Here is a 17,469-nt window from a genome sequence, read left to right on the forward strand (position 1 = left end):
AACAACAAGCATACATGTATGTCATCTTTCATTTAAGGAATGTTTGCAATCTTATTTCAAGGATCTTTTAAGGAATTATCCTTGAAAGATCCTTATCTGTAAGGACCTTTTGTAGGTATTCAAAGATCTTGGAAGATCCTGTAAGGTCTTTCACAAGGCATATCAGCTTTGAATATTGAAAGGTAGCCTGCGAACAGGCTCCCAGCAAAGACAGAAAAAAATTTCAGCGAGTGCGAAACAGAAGAATTCGGAGAGCAAAGCGAGCGGGGTGGGGACAGGGGAGTCTGTAGATTTGTTTTTGATGTGCCTATCTGCCCTTGGTGATAAGCCTGTAACAAATCAGTTGATGAGGTAATTAGACCTGTCAAGAAGCTACATTTTCGGTACTTGCAAACAGTTGTAATCAATGTGAAGGTGAATTAGTCAACATGACACGAGCGTGGGACAAAGAAATATTCTGAGTCCCCGACAGGAATCGAACCCATGACCTCCCGAACACTGGGCGGGCGCTCTACCCACTGAGCTACGAGAACTCATGGAGAGCAAGGTCATTTAACTGAGTTCATATATGACAGGTGTCCTGCATACTGCTAGGATCAACGCTATTGAATTCATCGTGAGTAGTGATAAGTTAATAATGATGTTAATAATACTGGTGTTCGGGAGGTCATGGGTTTGATTCCTGTCGGGGACTCAGAATTTTTCTTTGTCCCACGCTCGTGTCATGTTGACTAATTCACCTTCACATTTCATTACCGAGCTTAAAATTCACCATCATTATTAACTTATCAGTTGTAATCAAGCTGATCAAGTAGCGAGGCTGGGCATCATAATATAGAGTACATGTAAGCAACATGTTCATGGAATATTTCAAACTTAACTTTGTCCCTCCAAGGCCAATACTTAGAGAGCTTAAAACATATTTTGCAATACTGAAGTTAGCCTAAAGAAATTATAAGGTGTCAAACTTTGCGAGGCAACAAGCAGATAACAGTGGAAAGTCTGGAAACCATGCCTTTGACCTCTGAAAAAAATTGCTATAGCACTGGCAAACAGCTCCACTCCACTAGCTTCTACTTAAAATTCCTGCTAGTAACAGAGCATAAAGTACCCTTCAGAATCACTTGTGAAAAAATAAGAGGTTGAGAAAAGAGAATGGCAAATGCACTATTGTAACAAGCCGTTGGAGTCGTATAATTTTACAAAGATCTGTCAAATATTCGTCTCAAAGATGTCAACAATCAGCGATTTAACCAATCATATCATGATACCAGGAGCTGGTATCATAGAACGGTGGCATCAATAGAATGTCTGCAGGCTCCCTCATGGTTAGTACTTGGTGTAAGACTACATATAATGTCCCGAGATACACCCACACATTTGCTAGTAGTGTCGCCTATATATTGGTTATAGCATTGCTATGGCTATAGCACTGATATAGTGGCTAGTCACTGTAGTATCTGTAGTATCTGTAGTAGCTGTAGTGGCTGTAGTATCTGTATTATCTGTAGTAGCTGTAGTAGCTGTAGTATCTGTAGTATCTGTAGTATCTGTAGTAGCTGTAGTAGCTGTAGCATCTGTAGTATCTGTAGTAGCTGTAGTAGCTGTAGTATCTGTAGTAGCTGTAGTATCTGTAGTAGCTGTAGTATCTGTAGTAGCTGTAGTAGCTGGTGTAGGTGTAGTAGCTGTAGTAGCTGTAGTATCTGTAGTATCTGTAGTATCTGTAGTAGCTGTAGTGTCTGTAGTAGCTGTAGTATCTGTAGTAGCTGTAGTATCTGTAGTAGCTGTAGTATCTGTAGTATCTGTAGTAGCTGTAGTAGCTGTAGTATCTGTAGTATCTGTAGTAGCTGTAGTATCTGTAGTAGCTGGAGTATCTGTAGTATCTGTAGTAGCTGTAGTATCTGTAGTATCTGTAGTATCTGTAGTATTTGTAGTATCTGTAGTATCTGTAGTAGCTGTAGTATCTGTAGTTTCTGTAGTAGCTGTAGTAGCTGTAGTATCTGTAGTAGCTGTAGTATCTGTAGTTTCTGTAGTATCTGTAGTAGCTGTAGTAGCTGTAGTAGCTGTAGCATCTGTAGTAGCTGTAGTAGCTGTAGTATCTGTAGTAGCTGTAGTATCTGTAGTAGCTGTAGTATTTGTAGTATCTGTAGTATCTGTAGTATCTTTAGTTAGATGCAGTAGCTGTAGTATGTATATAATGTATATTTAAATTGTTTTCCAAGAAATTCCTTCACTACTCTGGGTGCGAGAGGTTTTTCTTGCGCGGTTTTCGGTCATATCTCTGTTGTGCTCCTGAAGCGAAGCGAAGAAATTCCGTCCGCCGTGTGCGAGAAAAAACCTCTGGTACCCAGGGTTTTCCTTCACATGCATAATCGTCTAAATTTTGTTGTATGTTATCTATTTTTCAACACGCTGTGAGTAATGCATTGTGTCTTTCAAAAAGTACTTAATACATGACCACCTTGAGCAGCCAGAAATATGACGTTCTAAAATAGTGGATAAATATTTATTAATATTCTAAGCCTACTGTGGGTAGTAAAGCAAAAAGACAGAGGAAAGGCCGGCGCAGTCTTTTCATTATTGTTATTTGAAAGGCCCTAATGACTTGAACGGTGTGAGGTGAAGTGCTGGACAAACTGTGCGGGTCCGTGTCTTAGTAAGTAGTCCAAGTGCTGCATTAAACTTTCTTTGCCTGCTGCTCAACTCATTAAAGCCTTTCGGCTACTACACCTACTACAGGTGCTACAGATACTACAGATATTACAGATACTACAGCTACTACAGATACTACAGCTACTACAGCTACTACAGCTACTACAGCTACTACAGCTACTACAGCTACTACAGCTACTACAGCTCATATACTACAGATGCTACAGATACTACAGATACTACAGATACTACAACTACTACAGCTACTACAGCTCATATACTACAGATACTACAGATACTACAGATACTACAGATACTACAGCTACTACAGCTCATATACTACAGATACTACAGGTACTACAGATACTACAACTACTACAGCTACTACAGCTCATATACTACAGATACTACAGATACTACAGATACTACAACTACTACAGCTACTACAGCTACTACAGCTCATATACTACAGATACTACAGGTACTACAGATACTACAGCTACTACAGATACTACAGCTACTACAGCTACTACAGCTCATATACTACAGCTCATATACTACAGATACTACAGATACTACAGGTACTACAGCTACTACAGCTACTACAGCTCATATACTACAGATACTACAGCTACTACAGATACTACAGCTACTACAGCTACTACAGCTCATATACTACAGATACTACAGATACTACAGGTACTACAGGTACTACAGATACTACAGCTACTACAGATACTACAGCTACTACAGATACTACAGCTACTACAGATACTACAGATACTACAGCTACTACAGATACTACAGCTACTACAGATACTACAGCTACTACAGATACTACAGCTACTACAGATACTACAGCTACTACAGCTACTACAGCTACTCCAGCTACTACAGATACTACAGATACTACAGCTACTACAGATACTACAGCTACTACAGATACTACAGAAACTACAGATACTACAGCTACTACAGATACTACAGCTACTACAGCTACTACAGCTACTACAGCTACTACAGATACTACAGATACTACAGATACTACAGATACTACTGCTACTACAGCTACTACAGATACTACAGCTACTACAGCTACTACAGCTACTCCAGCTACTTCAGATACTACAGATACTACAGATACTACAGCTACTACAGATACTACAGCTACTACAGAAACTACAGATACTACAGCTACTACAGCTACTACAGATACTACAGATATTACAGCTACTACAGCTACTACAGCTACTCCAGCTACTTCAGATACTACAGATACTACAGATACTACAGATACTACAGCTACTACAGATACTACAGCTACTACAGAAACTACAGATACTACAGCTACTACAGATACTACAGATACTACAAATACTACAGCTACTACAGATACTACAGATACTACAGCTACTACAGCTACTACAGATACTACAGATACTACAGATACTACAGCTACTACAGCTACTACAGATACTACAGATACTACAGCTACTACAGCTACTACAGCTACTACAGATACTACAGCTACTACAGCTACTACAGATACTACAGATACTACAGATACTACAGCTACTACAGCTACTACAGATACTACAGATACTACAGCTACTACAGCTACTACAGCTACTACAGATACTACAGCTACTACAGCTACTACAGATACTACAGCTACTACAGATACTACAGCTACTACAGCTACTACAGCTACTACAGCTACTACAGCTACTACAGCTACTACAGATACTACAGATAATACAGATACTGCAGCTACTACAGTGACTGTTGCTACTATATCAGTGCTATAGCCATAGCAATGCTATAGCCAATATATAGGCGACAATACTAGCAAATGTGTGGGTGTATCTCAGGACATTATACGTAGTCTTACACCAAGTACTTACCTCCCTCGCTTCGTTCGGGCTCACCAGGAGCCTGTTCACCGGCTAATTGAATGGGCAAGGCAAAAATTATCAAGAAATTTGACTGCAAAGTATCAAATTCTTTTTATGTGAAATGAGTGTAAAAACTCAGCAATTTGTCAACTCAAAATCTACATGGATTGGCTCATTGGTGCTTTTGCCACTCACAAGTCAATATCTCCGTCAATATTATGATCCAAAGAGCACAATAAAAAGTTCACCAATTGCCAAGGTTTCACAAGCTCTTTAAAATGTTTCGACTCAATTTGCATTTAGCAAGATATACATTTATTATATGGCTAGCTCCGTCAGTGGGCAAGATGAATCAAATCCTGCGCTGTGATTGACTACCCACGCGGGCAAGATGGAGCTATCTTGCCCACTCAGGACTACCCGCTGTCTCCTGCAAGAAAAATTTCCCCGAAAGCCATATAATAAATCCTTTATTGACCAAGCTTGTTCAGTCAAGATGGCTGGATTTTGGCCTTGTTCTTTTTTTGCGAGTTTATGGACCTCGACTCCGTCTCGGTCCATAAACAAGCAAAAAAAGAACTTAGCCAATATCCAGCCATATTGACCTCACACTTGGTCAATAACCCATACGTAATCTCTTCCTTCATTGTCATGGTGATAGGCACACAGGGTTAATGGCTAACCTTAAGCGTAAAAGTTTGCCATTTTGCCTTCTACCAGTTCAATAAAAGTATTTTGAAAAATCTCTGTGTCACTGGGCGTTAATATTAACCCTCTTTTTTACATTCTTTATCAAAATTTTAGAATGACACAACACTGGAGTATGTTGCCCCACCACTCACAGACAAGGTATGATAATCTTTTATTTCTTAGCATTTTTAAGTAAATGTATAATATGTACATCTATCAATGCCCCGACACAAAAAGAGCAAAATTAATTTATTTTTTGTAAAAGGAGTTTCTGAGACCTGTTGCAAATGTAGAACAGCTACAATTCAAGCATTTTTGGACTGCAGTTGATTTAAGTACTGGCCTTGTTTGTCATGATTTTTAACTTATTAGGAATTAAAGATGAAACAAGAAACATGATATTCTTTCAAATGCCCAACTGAACTGATATTAATTTGCCATCTTGTAGGATTTTAATCGCAGTGTAGGTCAATACAGCCAGTCCATTTTCCAGCTTCAGTCTCCTAGAGCCCTGACGGCCACAAGTTGCGGCAACATAGTGGTATGGGAACATGCAGGTGGGGATCTTAAGTGTAACAGAAAGGCATTCAAGATTGTCAAGTTGCAGGAGAAAGCCCTTACAGTCCTCACAACTTCTGACAAGTAAGAAGCAGCTTTTGGTATTGATTATCCACAATATTATTAATAAGTCTACATATTTAATATACTGGTAATAGATCCACATTGGGTTACTTATTATTTCTATTCATGGAGTTATATTGCTCAACCTAATATTTATAATATCTGGCATTTACCATTAACTGTGAGACTTTCCCTAAGTTGTGACTAGATATGCTTTAAGTCTGTCTTGAGCCAAAGTGTCACATCTCATCATAGCTTATCCTAGATTCTGTGGCATTAAGGGACTAGCAGTATTTCTTTCCCCTCCCCCCCCCCTCCCCCCAGGATGAGATACTAGTCCATCTGAAGGTTACCCCCAAACATTAAATTAATCAGTACCCATTTATACACCTGGGTGGAGAGAGGTACTACGTGTCTTGCCCTAGAATATCATACAATGACAATAAATGACCCAGGCTCAAATAGGGTCGTTAAAAAGTAGCTGGCTGCCAATGGGAATCACCATCTATCACATCTTGCGCAGTTCTTCTGCTAGGCTGTTTGTCTGGTTCTTTACAAAAAGTCTGGAAGAGATGTCAAAATCACCTGCCTTCTCCAACAAGAAAGCGGTGTAATTCAAAACTTTGTGACAACCCTGCTCAAAGCCAGACTCTAAGATCTGAAACCCAGAGCACAAGTTTACATGTACTAATAACTATTAGTATCACCCAACTAGTGGACTAATGCAAATCCTGCATTTTGATTGGCTACGCTACTAGGGGACTATTAGTAATAGTCATCGAGTAGCGAAATTGGCGCCATCGAGCGTGATGCTTTCTTTCGTTTTATTCCCAAATAAATATTTCTTCAACTTGCATTTGCTAACTTTATTATTACCTTTTCTGTCCGACTAGTTGGGTGATACTAAAACAATTAGACCCTTCGCCCTCAAGGGCCACGGGTCAATAGCCCATTTGGCTTCGCCTCATGGGCTATTGACTCATAGCCCTTGCGGGCTACGGGTCTAATTGTTAATTAAATAGTGTTAGGCCATGGTACCTCTCACATAATACCTAAAGGTGAACAGCATTCAATGAACGTCCATATTGTTTTGCTTTGCTAGGTACATCGTGACAGGTGATGTGGCTGGTCATGTGCGATTTCTTGATCAACAGCTTAGACTTACAAATTGGTAAGAAATCAAAATCTTTCATGAACATGTATTTCAGGGCCAATTTGTAGTCTTTCTTGACAGTCACTACTTCTCATGTAATCATCATTGCCATCATTGTTATCATTATTTGAATGTGTTGTTGTCATTGTGCAGTGTCTCATCATCAACATTATTATTTATGTTGTTTTTATTTTTGTCACCTTCATCATCGTAACTGTTATTTGATCATGTGATCATTATCTTCATCTTTATCATCGTCATCACCAGTGCTTTTGTGATTCTATCATCCTTATCACTATTGTCATTGTAAGATTGCCTTTGTTATTGTTGTTATTATCGCTTTTGATATCATTGTTGTTATCATTATCATTATCATTATCACCATCATGTTACTGTTGTCTGGTCTGCCTTAACAGGTACAAACACTTCAATGCAGGACCTATCAGTGCAGTATCATTTTCCTATTCACCAAAGACAGTTGATGCAGAGTAAGTTCTAAAAACTATTATCATACCATTGATGCAATCCAATAGAAAGACTTTTTTATGTAATTGCAACTCCAAATTGCATCTGTAAACCAGCTATGATTTCATTGAGATTATATTGCAATTTCAGTGTGATATTGCTAGAGGTGATGAAACCTAGGAAAAGACAAAACTATCTTTACATGAATGATGTGTCATTGCGTGCTCTCAAGGCTGTAACTAAGTTTTTTGTAATGAGGGGTAAAGGAGGGAGCACAGGAGACATGAGCCTCTAGGGTGGTCTGAGGACATGCTCCCCCAGAAAATTCTGAAATCTAGAGACTTGGAAATGCTATTTTCAGAATTCTCCATAAGATATTTCATCAAAAAATCAATCTCAATCAAGTAAAATATCTGGTATTTTTGGAACTCACAACACTACATTTGTTAGCCTGCAGTGCAGGCGTCTTATTGGGGCGAGTTAGCGTTACAACCTTGCGACCGCCATGTTAGACCGCCATGTTAGACAGTGGGGGAAGGGGGAGGGGAAAATTCTTCGCCCCATCCCCTCCCCTATCCTTCGTCTTGCCTATCATTCACCCCCTTGTTAAAACTTTCTTTCTCTCCAGTCTTCCACTGCATGAAAAATTCAAGATGGCGGCTAAACTTTTTACGATGTGAGCGCTCGCTTGAAAAAATCTCGCCTGCTCTGCAGGCTATACATTTGTTAACTTGATACACATATTGTCCTTACTGTACTGTACTGAAACAAATGAAATTAATGAATTAATTTAATGTTAAAATAATCGGTCATCATCATCATCATCATCATCTGCCTTTTTTGTGCCTATTTGACAGTGTTGGTGGGTATTGTTATGTTCTCTTTAAAACGATGTTTGATTACTGTACAGTAGTTTATTGATCATTGAGTGAATCTCATCACTATTTTAGAACTACTCCAGAGAAAAGAAACTTTCCTGCCAGCTCTACTTTAGATGCCAACCCATTCATAGTGAATGATTTTGTGATCAGTACATCGACAGCTAACATTGCTCATTTTGCTACTGACGGAAGTGAACTTAAGGTAAGGTATTGCTAAATTGAAAGAAAGATTATTATTAATATTAATCTGGTGACCCCATCTCCTGCAACAGGACAATGAAAGTTCTGACCTTTCATGCATCAGCTAGATGCACCACTAATCTAAAAGATATTTTAACCTATCAATAAGACAAGTTCTTGTAGCAGGTCAATCAAAGTCGTGACCTTTTATGTACCAGTTAGATGTAATACCCCTGAGATACAAGAGATGAAAGTCCTCTGGTAGATGGACCAAGCACATTTATATTGTGCTAGATTTAAAGGTGACAAACATCTAGTTTTCTCATTGATCAAGGACATGGAGAAAGAAATGATAGTCATTGTTAAACTTGGTTAGTAGGAAACAAATCAGTCGTGATGTCTGCATATCATATTTTGAAATGTTGGTTTATGTCCTCTCCATCCCTCTTCATATCTGGTCTAGTATGATTTTTTTAAATTCTGTAGGACATAAAATTATTTTCTTGTTGCTATGTACTCGTTAATATAATTATCAATGATAATGAATTGTTTATAATTTACTTTTGCTTATACACCAAGTCACTTCAGCTCAAACTGTCAACTCAGTTAAATAATTCATTTAAAAGAACTGGGAATTGGTCGTTGGTGAAATAATCTCCCTTCTTAATCCACTTTTGAACTGCAGTTTGTCCGCAAGGAACATGATAGTGACACACATGCCATAGCATGCCACCCCTCTGAGTAAGTTGTTTGTTAAGAGTGACAGATGCTACATTGTGTTGCTTGTAACCTTTTGCCTAAATTGATCAATCAGCTCCCTCATTATTTGGTGCCTTTTTCCCCTATTTCTTTCTTTTAAATTTATTTACCCAAAACTTAATTATTTTTTTTCTGTTATGAGTTTTACAACCCAGATAAAGTTTGTAAATTAGACTACTCAGCTTGTTGAGTATTTACTGTTCTAAGTAGCCTAAATTTTAAAGTTACATGTAAGTTTATTCTCTTTTTTTTTTCTTACTCTATATATTTTGTGGCAAGTAAATAGTTGGTTGTTGTTGTTGTTGCTCTTGTTATTCTCTTACTCTTTTAATTTTTTTTTGCTTTTAATTCATTTTTAAGCAGCAGAGTCAAAACTGAGCAGGTTTTCAAAATGATGACTGCTGTAAAATCAGCGGTAGAGTTTAAGATTTTTTAAACATGTTTTAGTGGTTAGCAACATGTTTTGGATCCATTCACAGGAAACAACATTCTTTCTTCCCCAGTAATTGGAGTAATTTATTTGTTTATCAGTACTGTAAGTTGTTGTTGTTGTTTTTCTAGAAGTTATAACACATTTACTTTCAAATATGCATTATTTGTTTGTTTTCCAGGCCAAGACTTTGTATTGGAAGTTATTCAGGCCTACTTCAACTTTGGGACTACGAAAAAAAGTATGTTCAGTGCAATAGTTATGGTTGTTGTTGTTGCTGTTGTTTTTTTGCAAAGAACCCCAGTAGAGTTCCTACAAGAACAGAGCTGCATTCTTCTTTTATGGCAAAACAAGAATTTAGAGAGGTTTTTATTTTATCCCAGTCACATTTAAGTCCATACATGTGCGAAGATGGCTTAAGGTTTTACATGTAGGTGTTAAGGTGTTAAATGCGGGCACAGTTTGAGAGGTACTCTTCTGAAACGTTTGCTAAACGTTTGAAAAGCAGTATTTAAAATCGTACCAGAATTTTTTGTTTTGGGTATGGTTGAAATAAATTACAGGATACCAAGAAAGTTGGACCAAACACTTAGATCTGGCATATCAATATAGAGATAAAGCTGTTTTCAATTAGTGGTTTTTCTTTAAATACTCCTAGAGGTACTGCAAAGAAACTCAAAATATGATGTGGGCGTTTTAAAATGAAGACTGTCAAAGAAACCAAAATACACACTTTTTTAAGCAATATTTTGTGCCAAAGGGGTGTTCCTTGGGTTGAGCTGCAAATCATTGTTCACTCAAAACATTTTAAAGAGAATGCAATACTTCAACAATTTAGGAATATCTCTAAATACAGAATGTAAGTGGTGTGTGAATATAAAGTAATATACTAACAGACCTAATTACATTTCAATCTGACATTATAGGGGAGCAGGGATCTCATCTCATCTCGTCTCGTCTCGTCTCGTCTCGTCTCGTCTCGTCTCGTCTCGTCTCGTCTCGTCTCGTCTCGTCTCGTCTCGTCTCGTCTCGTCTCGTCTCGTCTCGTCTCGTCTCGTCTCGTCTCATCTCATTTCATTTTATTTTATTTACAGAGAACTGCTTACAAGTCGAATGTTTGATCAGCGTCAACTGATGATCCAGTGCATGACGTTCAATCCATCTGGGGATCTCTTAGGTTGGTAACATTTGCTGTCAATGTCATGTGTTTAAAATGTTGACTCAAGGTATTCACAACCTGAAAATTCAGAAACTTCAACAGGTCTTAAAATTCCATGTCCTGCCTCTATCTACTATCTTCTAAAGAGTCTTAATTGCCATCTTGCTAGGTTAGCATTGATACATTTAGTTGGCAGCACCTAGAGAAAGCAGGGATTCTGAATTTCTAGTACACACCGGACTCTTAAAGATTCTGTAGTAGTGTCCATCACTACTGACTCCTGTCCAGTCAGGGAGATCTGGGAATCCTGCATTGTAGCATTTTGAAAATCTGAAATACCACTACATTTTTGCTTTTGGAAGACTAAGAAAAACAATTGACTACAGTCTCAAGGATTTGTTGTGACGTTTTTTGTGCTGCATGTTAACAAGGATGTCACAAGGATGTAGCTAAGAAAAAACTGAGCTGGCTGTTTAACAAACCAAACTGGCTTTTCTACCCTTTCATCTTGAAAGTTATCCCAAGTCTTAGCTTTCTAATGAAATTTCAGCTGGTGATAACCTCTCCTTCAGCCGGTGCAATTAGCCAGCAACCACATAGCACATGAAGTCTATCCCTGACCCCTTTAACTCCTCGTGCCCTGCACCTGCTGTCCTGAACAGTCTTAGATCCGGAATAAAACACTGGCTTATATTTGATGTGTTTTCTTTTATTCTCAGCCGTTGGATTTACAAATGGCAGTGTACGTATCTTGGATGGTTTGATGCTGAAGGAAGAAGGGCGTGGTGATGGACTGGCTGTGTTCAGTCACTGTCATGATTGTGTCACTAACATCAAATTCTCTCATGATTCCCGCTACTTGGCCACTAGTGTAAGTAAACTACTGGCCAACAGAATGTCAGTTAGTCAGTTAGTCAGTCAGTCAGTCAGTCAGTCAGTCAGTCAGACAGACAGACAGACAGACAGACCGACAGACATTTGTAAAGCTGACGTTTTGAGCGTCATTCATCAGAGCTCTGGCGTCACATCTCAAACATTTCCTACTCTCTCTCAGACTGGAGAATATGACTTTTCGATCGAAAATAAATGCCAGAGCATTGTTTTTCCCCTTGAAAACTGAATCGAAAAAGGTATTATGTGGCTCAGACATAGAGAGTAAAGACATTGTAAAGAAGTGAGTCGAAATCACGGACTAAAAGGTCATTTAAATCTTATTCAGTGGCCCATACCCTATATAGCTTGTCTATATATGAGGGTATCATCTCCTGGGGGGGGGGGGGGGGGGGAGGGTTTATTCTGTGCACCAATAATTTTAACTACCCTAAACGTAATCAAACATGGAGGAGAACAGTAGAAAGTGAACGTATTTAAATGGGATTATGTTCCCGGGCTGCAACTGTTGCTGTGATTAACAACAGGGACAAGTGGAGGCAAATCATTTCTGGCCCTATCCCCCACTTAACCAATGACGTTTTCACTGCTCATGTTTTTGCTTCATGGTCTCTCATTTGTGTTTTACAGGATCTAGACCGCTGTGTAACAGTTTTCAAGGCGCAGGAAAATGATTCAGACCAACCTTGGGTTTATATTGGTAAACAGAGAGCGCACTACAAAAAAATTCATGGTTAGTAAGTTGAGCTGTGGAATTGAGTAGATAGGTTGATACAGAGCAGATCAGAGGGTTGAGTCCAAGAGCTGTCAAGAATCTTGTGCTGAGTCTGTAGCAAAAAGTAACTCAAACACGCGAAAAGAGACGTTTGCTAGGGCTCAAAATTTATACCAATACGATTTCTCCAGGGTAATCCTGTTTAACTAATTCAGGCTACATAAACTTGAGAAAAGCGCTGTTACTCACTTCCCTTAGTTTGAGGTTGTCCCCTACAGTTTTCAAGTTCGATAGGTTCACTCTGATTCTAGTGAAAATTGTGCAACTTCAGAATAAAGCAAGTGAAATAATTTTTTTCTGCCTGCCATGTCAATTAACCATCTGTAAATGTAATTTGTTCGATGATCTTTACAGACATCGACTTTGGAATAGCTCTCGACAGTGACATCCCTCGGTTGCTTTCGCTTGGTGAAGACAGAGTATTGGTATGTGTTAAGCTTGTAAATTCTCATCATCAGTTTTCATACATTCATTTATTAATTAGTAATTAAGTTAATTTTACAGTTTAAATAAACCTTGTTGTTGTTGTTGTTACATTCTCTATAGTAATACTTGGGAGAATCTGGCTCCAATTCAAGAGGTGTTCGCATCCATAGTGCTCATGACCTGTCTATGTGAATTTGTTGTGAAAATGGTCAAGACGATTCAGTAATTCATCAATGGGTGAATCAAAAATTTTTTCGTTTAGTTCAATTGCCAAAAGGTAAATTCTCTTTTCTAGCTTCGTTGTCATGTGAACAGCTCTTTCTTTTTGTGTTTCCAGCCCCCGGAGTCGTGTCTCTAGAGTTATAGAAGTGCACCTTTCAGACCGAGCTGTTTGCAGGGTTCCTATTAACATGTTTTTTTTGTTTGTTATGTATCAGGTAGAATATGATCTTCTGAACAGCAGCACTGATGATCTACGTCTTATCAGTTCAGAGAGAATCGAACAAAGCGCAGTGCCTCAGTGTTTCGCTTGGTATCCACCAATTGTCAAGGAGAACTTTCTTGTAGTCGCAAATGATCAGGTACTAGTGAGGGAATGAATGTGGTTTAGGAAATCTCTAGAGTTGTAAAGAAAAACTTCACACATTTACCTATGGTTTTCAAAATACTCATCGAATAGTGTAGCAATGCATGTGTCCATTTTTCATTTAGAACTCATAGGGAAACTCTATTAACAATAACGTTTATTACTTTTATTGCGCTTTTTCTATAAAAATAGCCTTTTTATAAAAGTCTTCATTTTGAAATTTCAACGTTATGTTGACAGGTGATAGAACGTGATTTGGATACATTTTGGTTAGACATGTCCTTGCTTTTACCGTGGAAGTAGTCTTATTTCTTTAAACCTAAACTTTCCCTGTTCTTGTAACTAAGTGATATTTTTATGAACATATAACATGTACATGTAGTTACCTGAAAAAAACCATTAACGAATTACATGTTAGTTTGTACTTATCTGTATTAAAATTTACTGCCAAACGTAGCTAAAAGCCCTGGCCAAACGGACTCGCAAGTAGGCGCAAGTCGAAAGCAACTCCGTTTGGCCAGGCCCTGCGTGCACTTGCGTTGACTTGCGCTCACTTTGGGCGAGATCAAATTTGCACGCAAGTCGACGCAAGTTTTTCACCGTTCGGCCACCCAACCCAAGTCAACGCAAGTTGAGTGACTTCTTTCGTTGTTATGGTAACCTATTAGCCATTGAAATACAGGATATGTCTGCGGGGTGTTGCCTTGCGACTTGCGTGTACTTACGAGGAAACTCGCTAGTCCGTTTGACCACCCAACGCAAGTCTCTATGGTCCTCTATGCAAGTTCAACTTGCGGCTACTTGCGACTACTTGCGAGTCCGTTTGGCCAGGGCTTAATGTTTGTTTGTGCCCTGTTGCCACATTCACGGGATAAGATTTTTTAGTTGTTATTTCCATGGTCGTGAGTTTTCATTTTACATGTACTTTCTTCACAGTTCAAACTAAAGCTGTATAACTCAACAACAAAGATGTGTAGACAAACTTTACTGGGACCGACGTATGGTACTCCGCTTAGAAGGTAAGTTAGGACCTCATCATATGAGCCCGGTTGACTGGGGCGGGGGGGGGGGGGGAGGGGGGCAGTTACCGAGGTCTTGTCTCACTCCTATTTCCTTTTGAAAATTTCGATGTGTTCATATGAAGCTATATGAGAAGGCGGACCAGCCCGGTTACTGAGATCTCGGTTTCTACTGGAAAAGAGGCCAATCTTTCTCGTAGATCCAAATTTTCGAAACTTTCTTACTGGTAGTTTACTTACAAAATATCGCATATACGACTTTCATAACTGAACATCGCCTGAAGGCAGCTACGGTTATCGTAGATTTTTAAACACGCTTCAAAATCTTACAACATTTTTCTTGTGTACAACAGTTCCAAACAAGTTTTGGGTTTGATCTGAATGTCCTAGACTAGTTGTAAGCTTTTCGCATGCCTCATTATACTTACAGTCTCTACTAAAACATCGTAGGCTAGGAATTTCTGGAATTCTCTGTCGAGCCAATCGCGCCTCGCTCGTATACCAGTGTTTCTAGACACGTCTTCCCTATACATAGGGTAATTTAATTTGTTTGAAAACGTCAATAAGAAATGTCTCATGCAGACCTTAACAAAGTACAAAATTGAAGCAAAATTAACTACCTAAAATAATATTTACCAGAAGACAAAATACACCTAAGATTAAAGCTAAAATATGCTAAGTGCAATAATTTACTAAAGGTGCGCGCACGTGAACAATGACCCTTCGCAGCTACACAACGCTTACCCCACTAAGCATTGCGTGACAACAAACATAAGTGTTACGAAGGAGACTAGTACGTTTGAGATCGCAGCAAAATGTTTGTTCCTAGTCAATGGAAATTTCACATGTGTACTTCCCGATGACTTCACCGATACTTAACTAAAGCCAGGGGAGAGTTTTTTGAAGTCCTGTATACGAGGGGACTTTTCCCCTCGACTTTTCCCCTCGTGTAGTGTCTACACGAGGGGACTGGTTGTAGGGGTCTTGTATGATCCCCGAAGGAACAACTGACATCAACTGTGAGGAAAATTCCGCAGGGCTTTCCCCTTGAATCAATGGAACAATCGGAAGGGACGAACGTTTGCCTACACAACAAGATTTTTGTTGGAAAAGGAGAGTTCACGAAAAGGGGCAAAAACCCTTCGGCCTTTTAAAACATCTATAACTCATCTTGGTTGCTGCAGTCAGCATAAGGCACAATGCCAAACTCTTGTGCTGGCCGGAACAACTCGGTAGACCTCCACCAGTCCTCTAAATTGTACTTCACTAGCAATTCATATAAATTTTTCCAGAAAATCAATACCATATCATTAGGAACAAGAATTGGTCTGTCATAATCATGGGCTTCTTGTCTGCTTGGTCTGCATTTCGCGGACCATGGCTTAGGTGGATGGTAGCGTGGTCCACCGGCAAAATGGAAAGAGTTTAGAGGTCTGTAAATTATGAGTCTAATGTTAAAGGAAAAGGGTAAAGCCTTCCAGTTACCAGCAGCAGCGTAATAATGCCAGAGCAAGACTTGATCATCAGGACAAGTGTCTTTCACTGTGGTTTCTTGCCACAGGTTCATGATTTCCAGATAACGCGTAGCATCTGGTCTGAAAACCAGGAGTCCTGCATTGAAGCATGGATCCACTACACCTGGTCTGGCGCAAGGGGCGGCAGCAAAGTCATCTGGAATATCGAACAGTCGATCGATGTTTGTCATTAGCTTGTAATCAGCATCAACATAAATGATTTTAGAATATTGTGTGTATTTCCACGCGTGGAATCGCGTGTGTGTGCCTTTTATTCTGTATCCAAGTGGCTTCCCAAAAAACCCACTGTTTCGATCTCCTCCTAATTTCGCGTCCAACCAATCGCAGTCCATTTCTTCGACTAAGCGAATCTCCCAGCCAACACTTTGAAGTGCTTTCCTTGTACCCTCGCTAACCGTTTCCGAGAGTAACACTATCATGTTCTTGTGACAAGAAAATGTGCGAATGGAGTGACCAAGAACCAGCGCGGGGGCAGCAAACTTGTCGTCGACCACGATGGTTAGCCATGTTACATCGCTTCTTGATTCGATTTGTTTCTCTCTGCACCAATCTTGGCCGAAACGACTCTCAATTTGATACATTCTCCATTCCTTATAAGCCACTTCTAGGTTGTTGTCATGCCTCCTCGGTTCATCTTTCGAAGCTTCTGAAACAATTAACTTGGGGTATCTGAAGAAATATATAAACAAGAGCGGTCTCCAGGTAACAAGAAAAATCAGCACAATTATGGTCGTGATCAATGTCATGGCGAAGATCCTTCGACGGCATGCTTCCTCTCTTGTTTGGGTAAGGTTCATCTCTGTGGGTTTGGCTGTTAAACTATTGTTATATAACTCGTTCTTCAAAGCACACCGGCACAGGTAAATAAAGTGGTCGGGTATTCTGAAGTTGAATAAGAATAGGAACTATTGTTATATACCTCGTTCTTCAAAGCACGCGGGCACATGTAAATAAAGTGACCGGGTATTCTAAAGTTGCTCCTGGCTGTTTGCTATGCGAGAAGAAATGGCAGTTCGGCAGCAGCCAAATCGTTATGCGAAGTAGCCACGTGTGAGGAATGAAAAATTAACGTAATATATTGGGTGGCAATGTTGCGTGATAACCACAAACCAACGTTAAGAATGTCGGACCTAAGACTGATCGATATTACTTTGATTTGAGTTTAAGTCGCTTTGATTTTAGGTCACTTCAGGTGGTTCAGTAATCAAATACCGTGAAGTGCTTTTGACGCCCGCTAAATGTAAACTTCTGGTCACCAGGAGCTGGTTGCGAGTTAAGTTATCAGTGTATCCCAAATTTGATCATTTTTCAAAAAAAATTGTTTTTCGCTTTTTCAGATAGATCTTATTGCA

At 39.3% G+C, this 17,469-nt stretch overlaps 2 protein-coding genes across 2 annotated transcripts in view; one reads left to right on the forward strand and one right to left on the reverse strand.

Moving 5' to 3' along the window:
- LOC145463763 (cilia- and flagella-associated protein 251-like) overlaps positions 1 to 17,469 on the forward strand; it is a 35,886-nt gene that overhangs the window by 5,464 nt on the left and 12,953 nt on the right. The window contains exons 8-20 of the mRNA XM_081447552.1: positions 5,352 to 5,396; positions 5,686 to 5,879; positions 6,961 to 7,029; positions 7,428 to 7,499; positions 8,427 to 8,559; positions 9,223 to 9,278; positions 9,908 to 9,967; positions 10,821 to 10,903; positions 11,605 to 11,756; positions 12,407 to 12,509; positions 12,906 to 12,976; positions 13,415 to 13,558; positions 14,500 to 14,582. Coding sequence (XP_081303678.1) covers positions 5,352 to 5,396; positions 5,686 to 5,879; positions 6,961 to 7,029; positions 7,428 to 7,499; positions 8,427 to 8,559; positions 9,223 to 9,278; positions 9,908 to 9,967; positions 10,821 to 10,903; positions 11,605 to 11,756; positions 12,407 to 12,509; positions 12,906 to 12,976; positions 13,415 to 13,558; positions 14,500 to 14,582 — 1,265 coding nt within the window. The remainder of the gene's footprint in view (positions 1 to 5,351; positions 5,397 to 5,685; positions 5,880 to 6,960; positions 7,030 to 7,427; positions 7,500 to 8,426; positions 8,560 to 9,222; positions 9,279 to 9,907; positions 9,968 to 10,820; positions 10,904 to 11,604; positions 11,757 to 12,406; positions 12,510 to 12,905; positions 12,977 to 13,414; positions 13,559 to 14,499; positions 14,583 to 17,469) is intronic.
- On the reverse strand, positions 14,641 to 17,429 carry LOC145463766 (glycogenin-1-like). Its single transcript, XM_081447558.1, has one exon. It carries the CDS (start codon positions 16,912 to 16,914, stop codon positions 15,742 to 15,744), a length of 1,173 nt encoding a protein of 390 aa, XP_081303684.1. The 5' UTR covers positions 16,915 to 17,429; the 3' UTR covers positions 14,641 to 15,741.

This window comes from Orbicella franksi, chromosome 12 (assembly GCF_964199315.1).
Source record: "Orbicella franksi chromosome 12, jaOrbFran1.1, whole genome shotgun sequence".
NCBI classification, from domain to species: domain Eukaryota; kingdom Metazoa; phylum Cnidaria; class Anthozoa; order Scleractinia; family Merulinidae; genus Orbicella; species Orbicella franksi.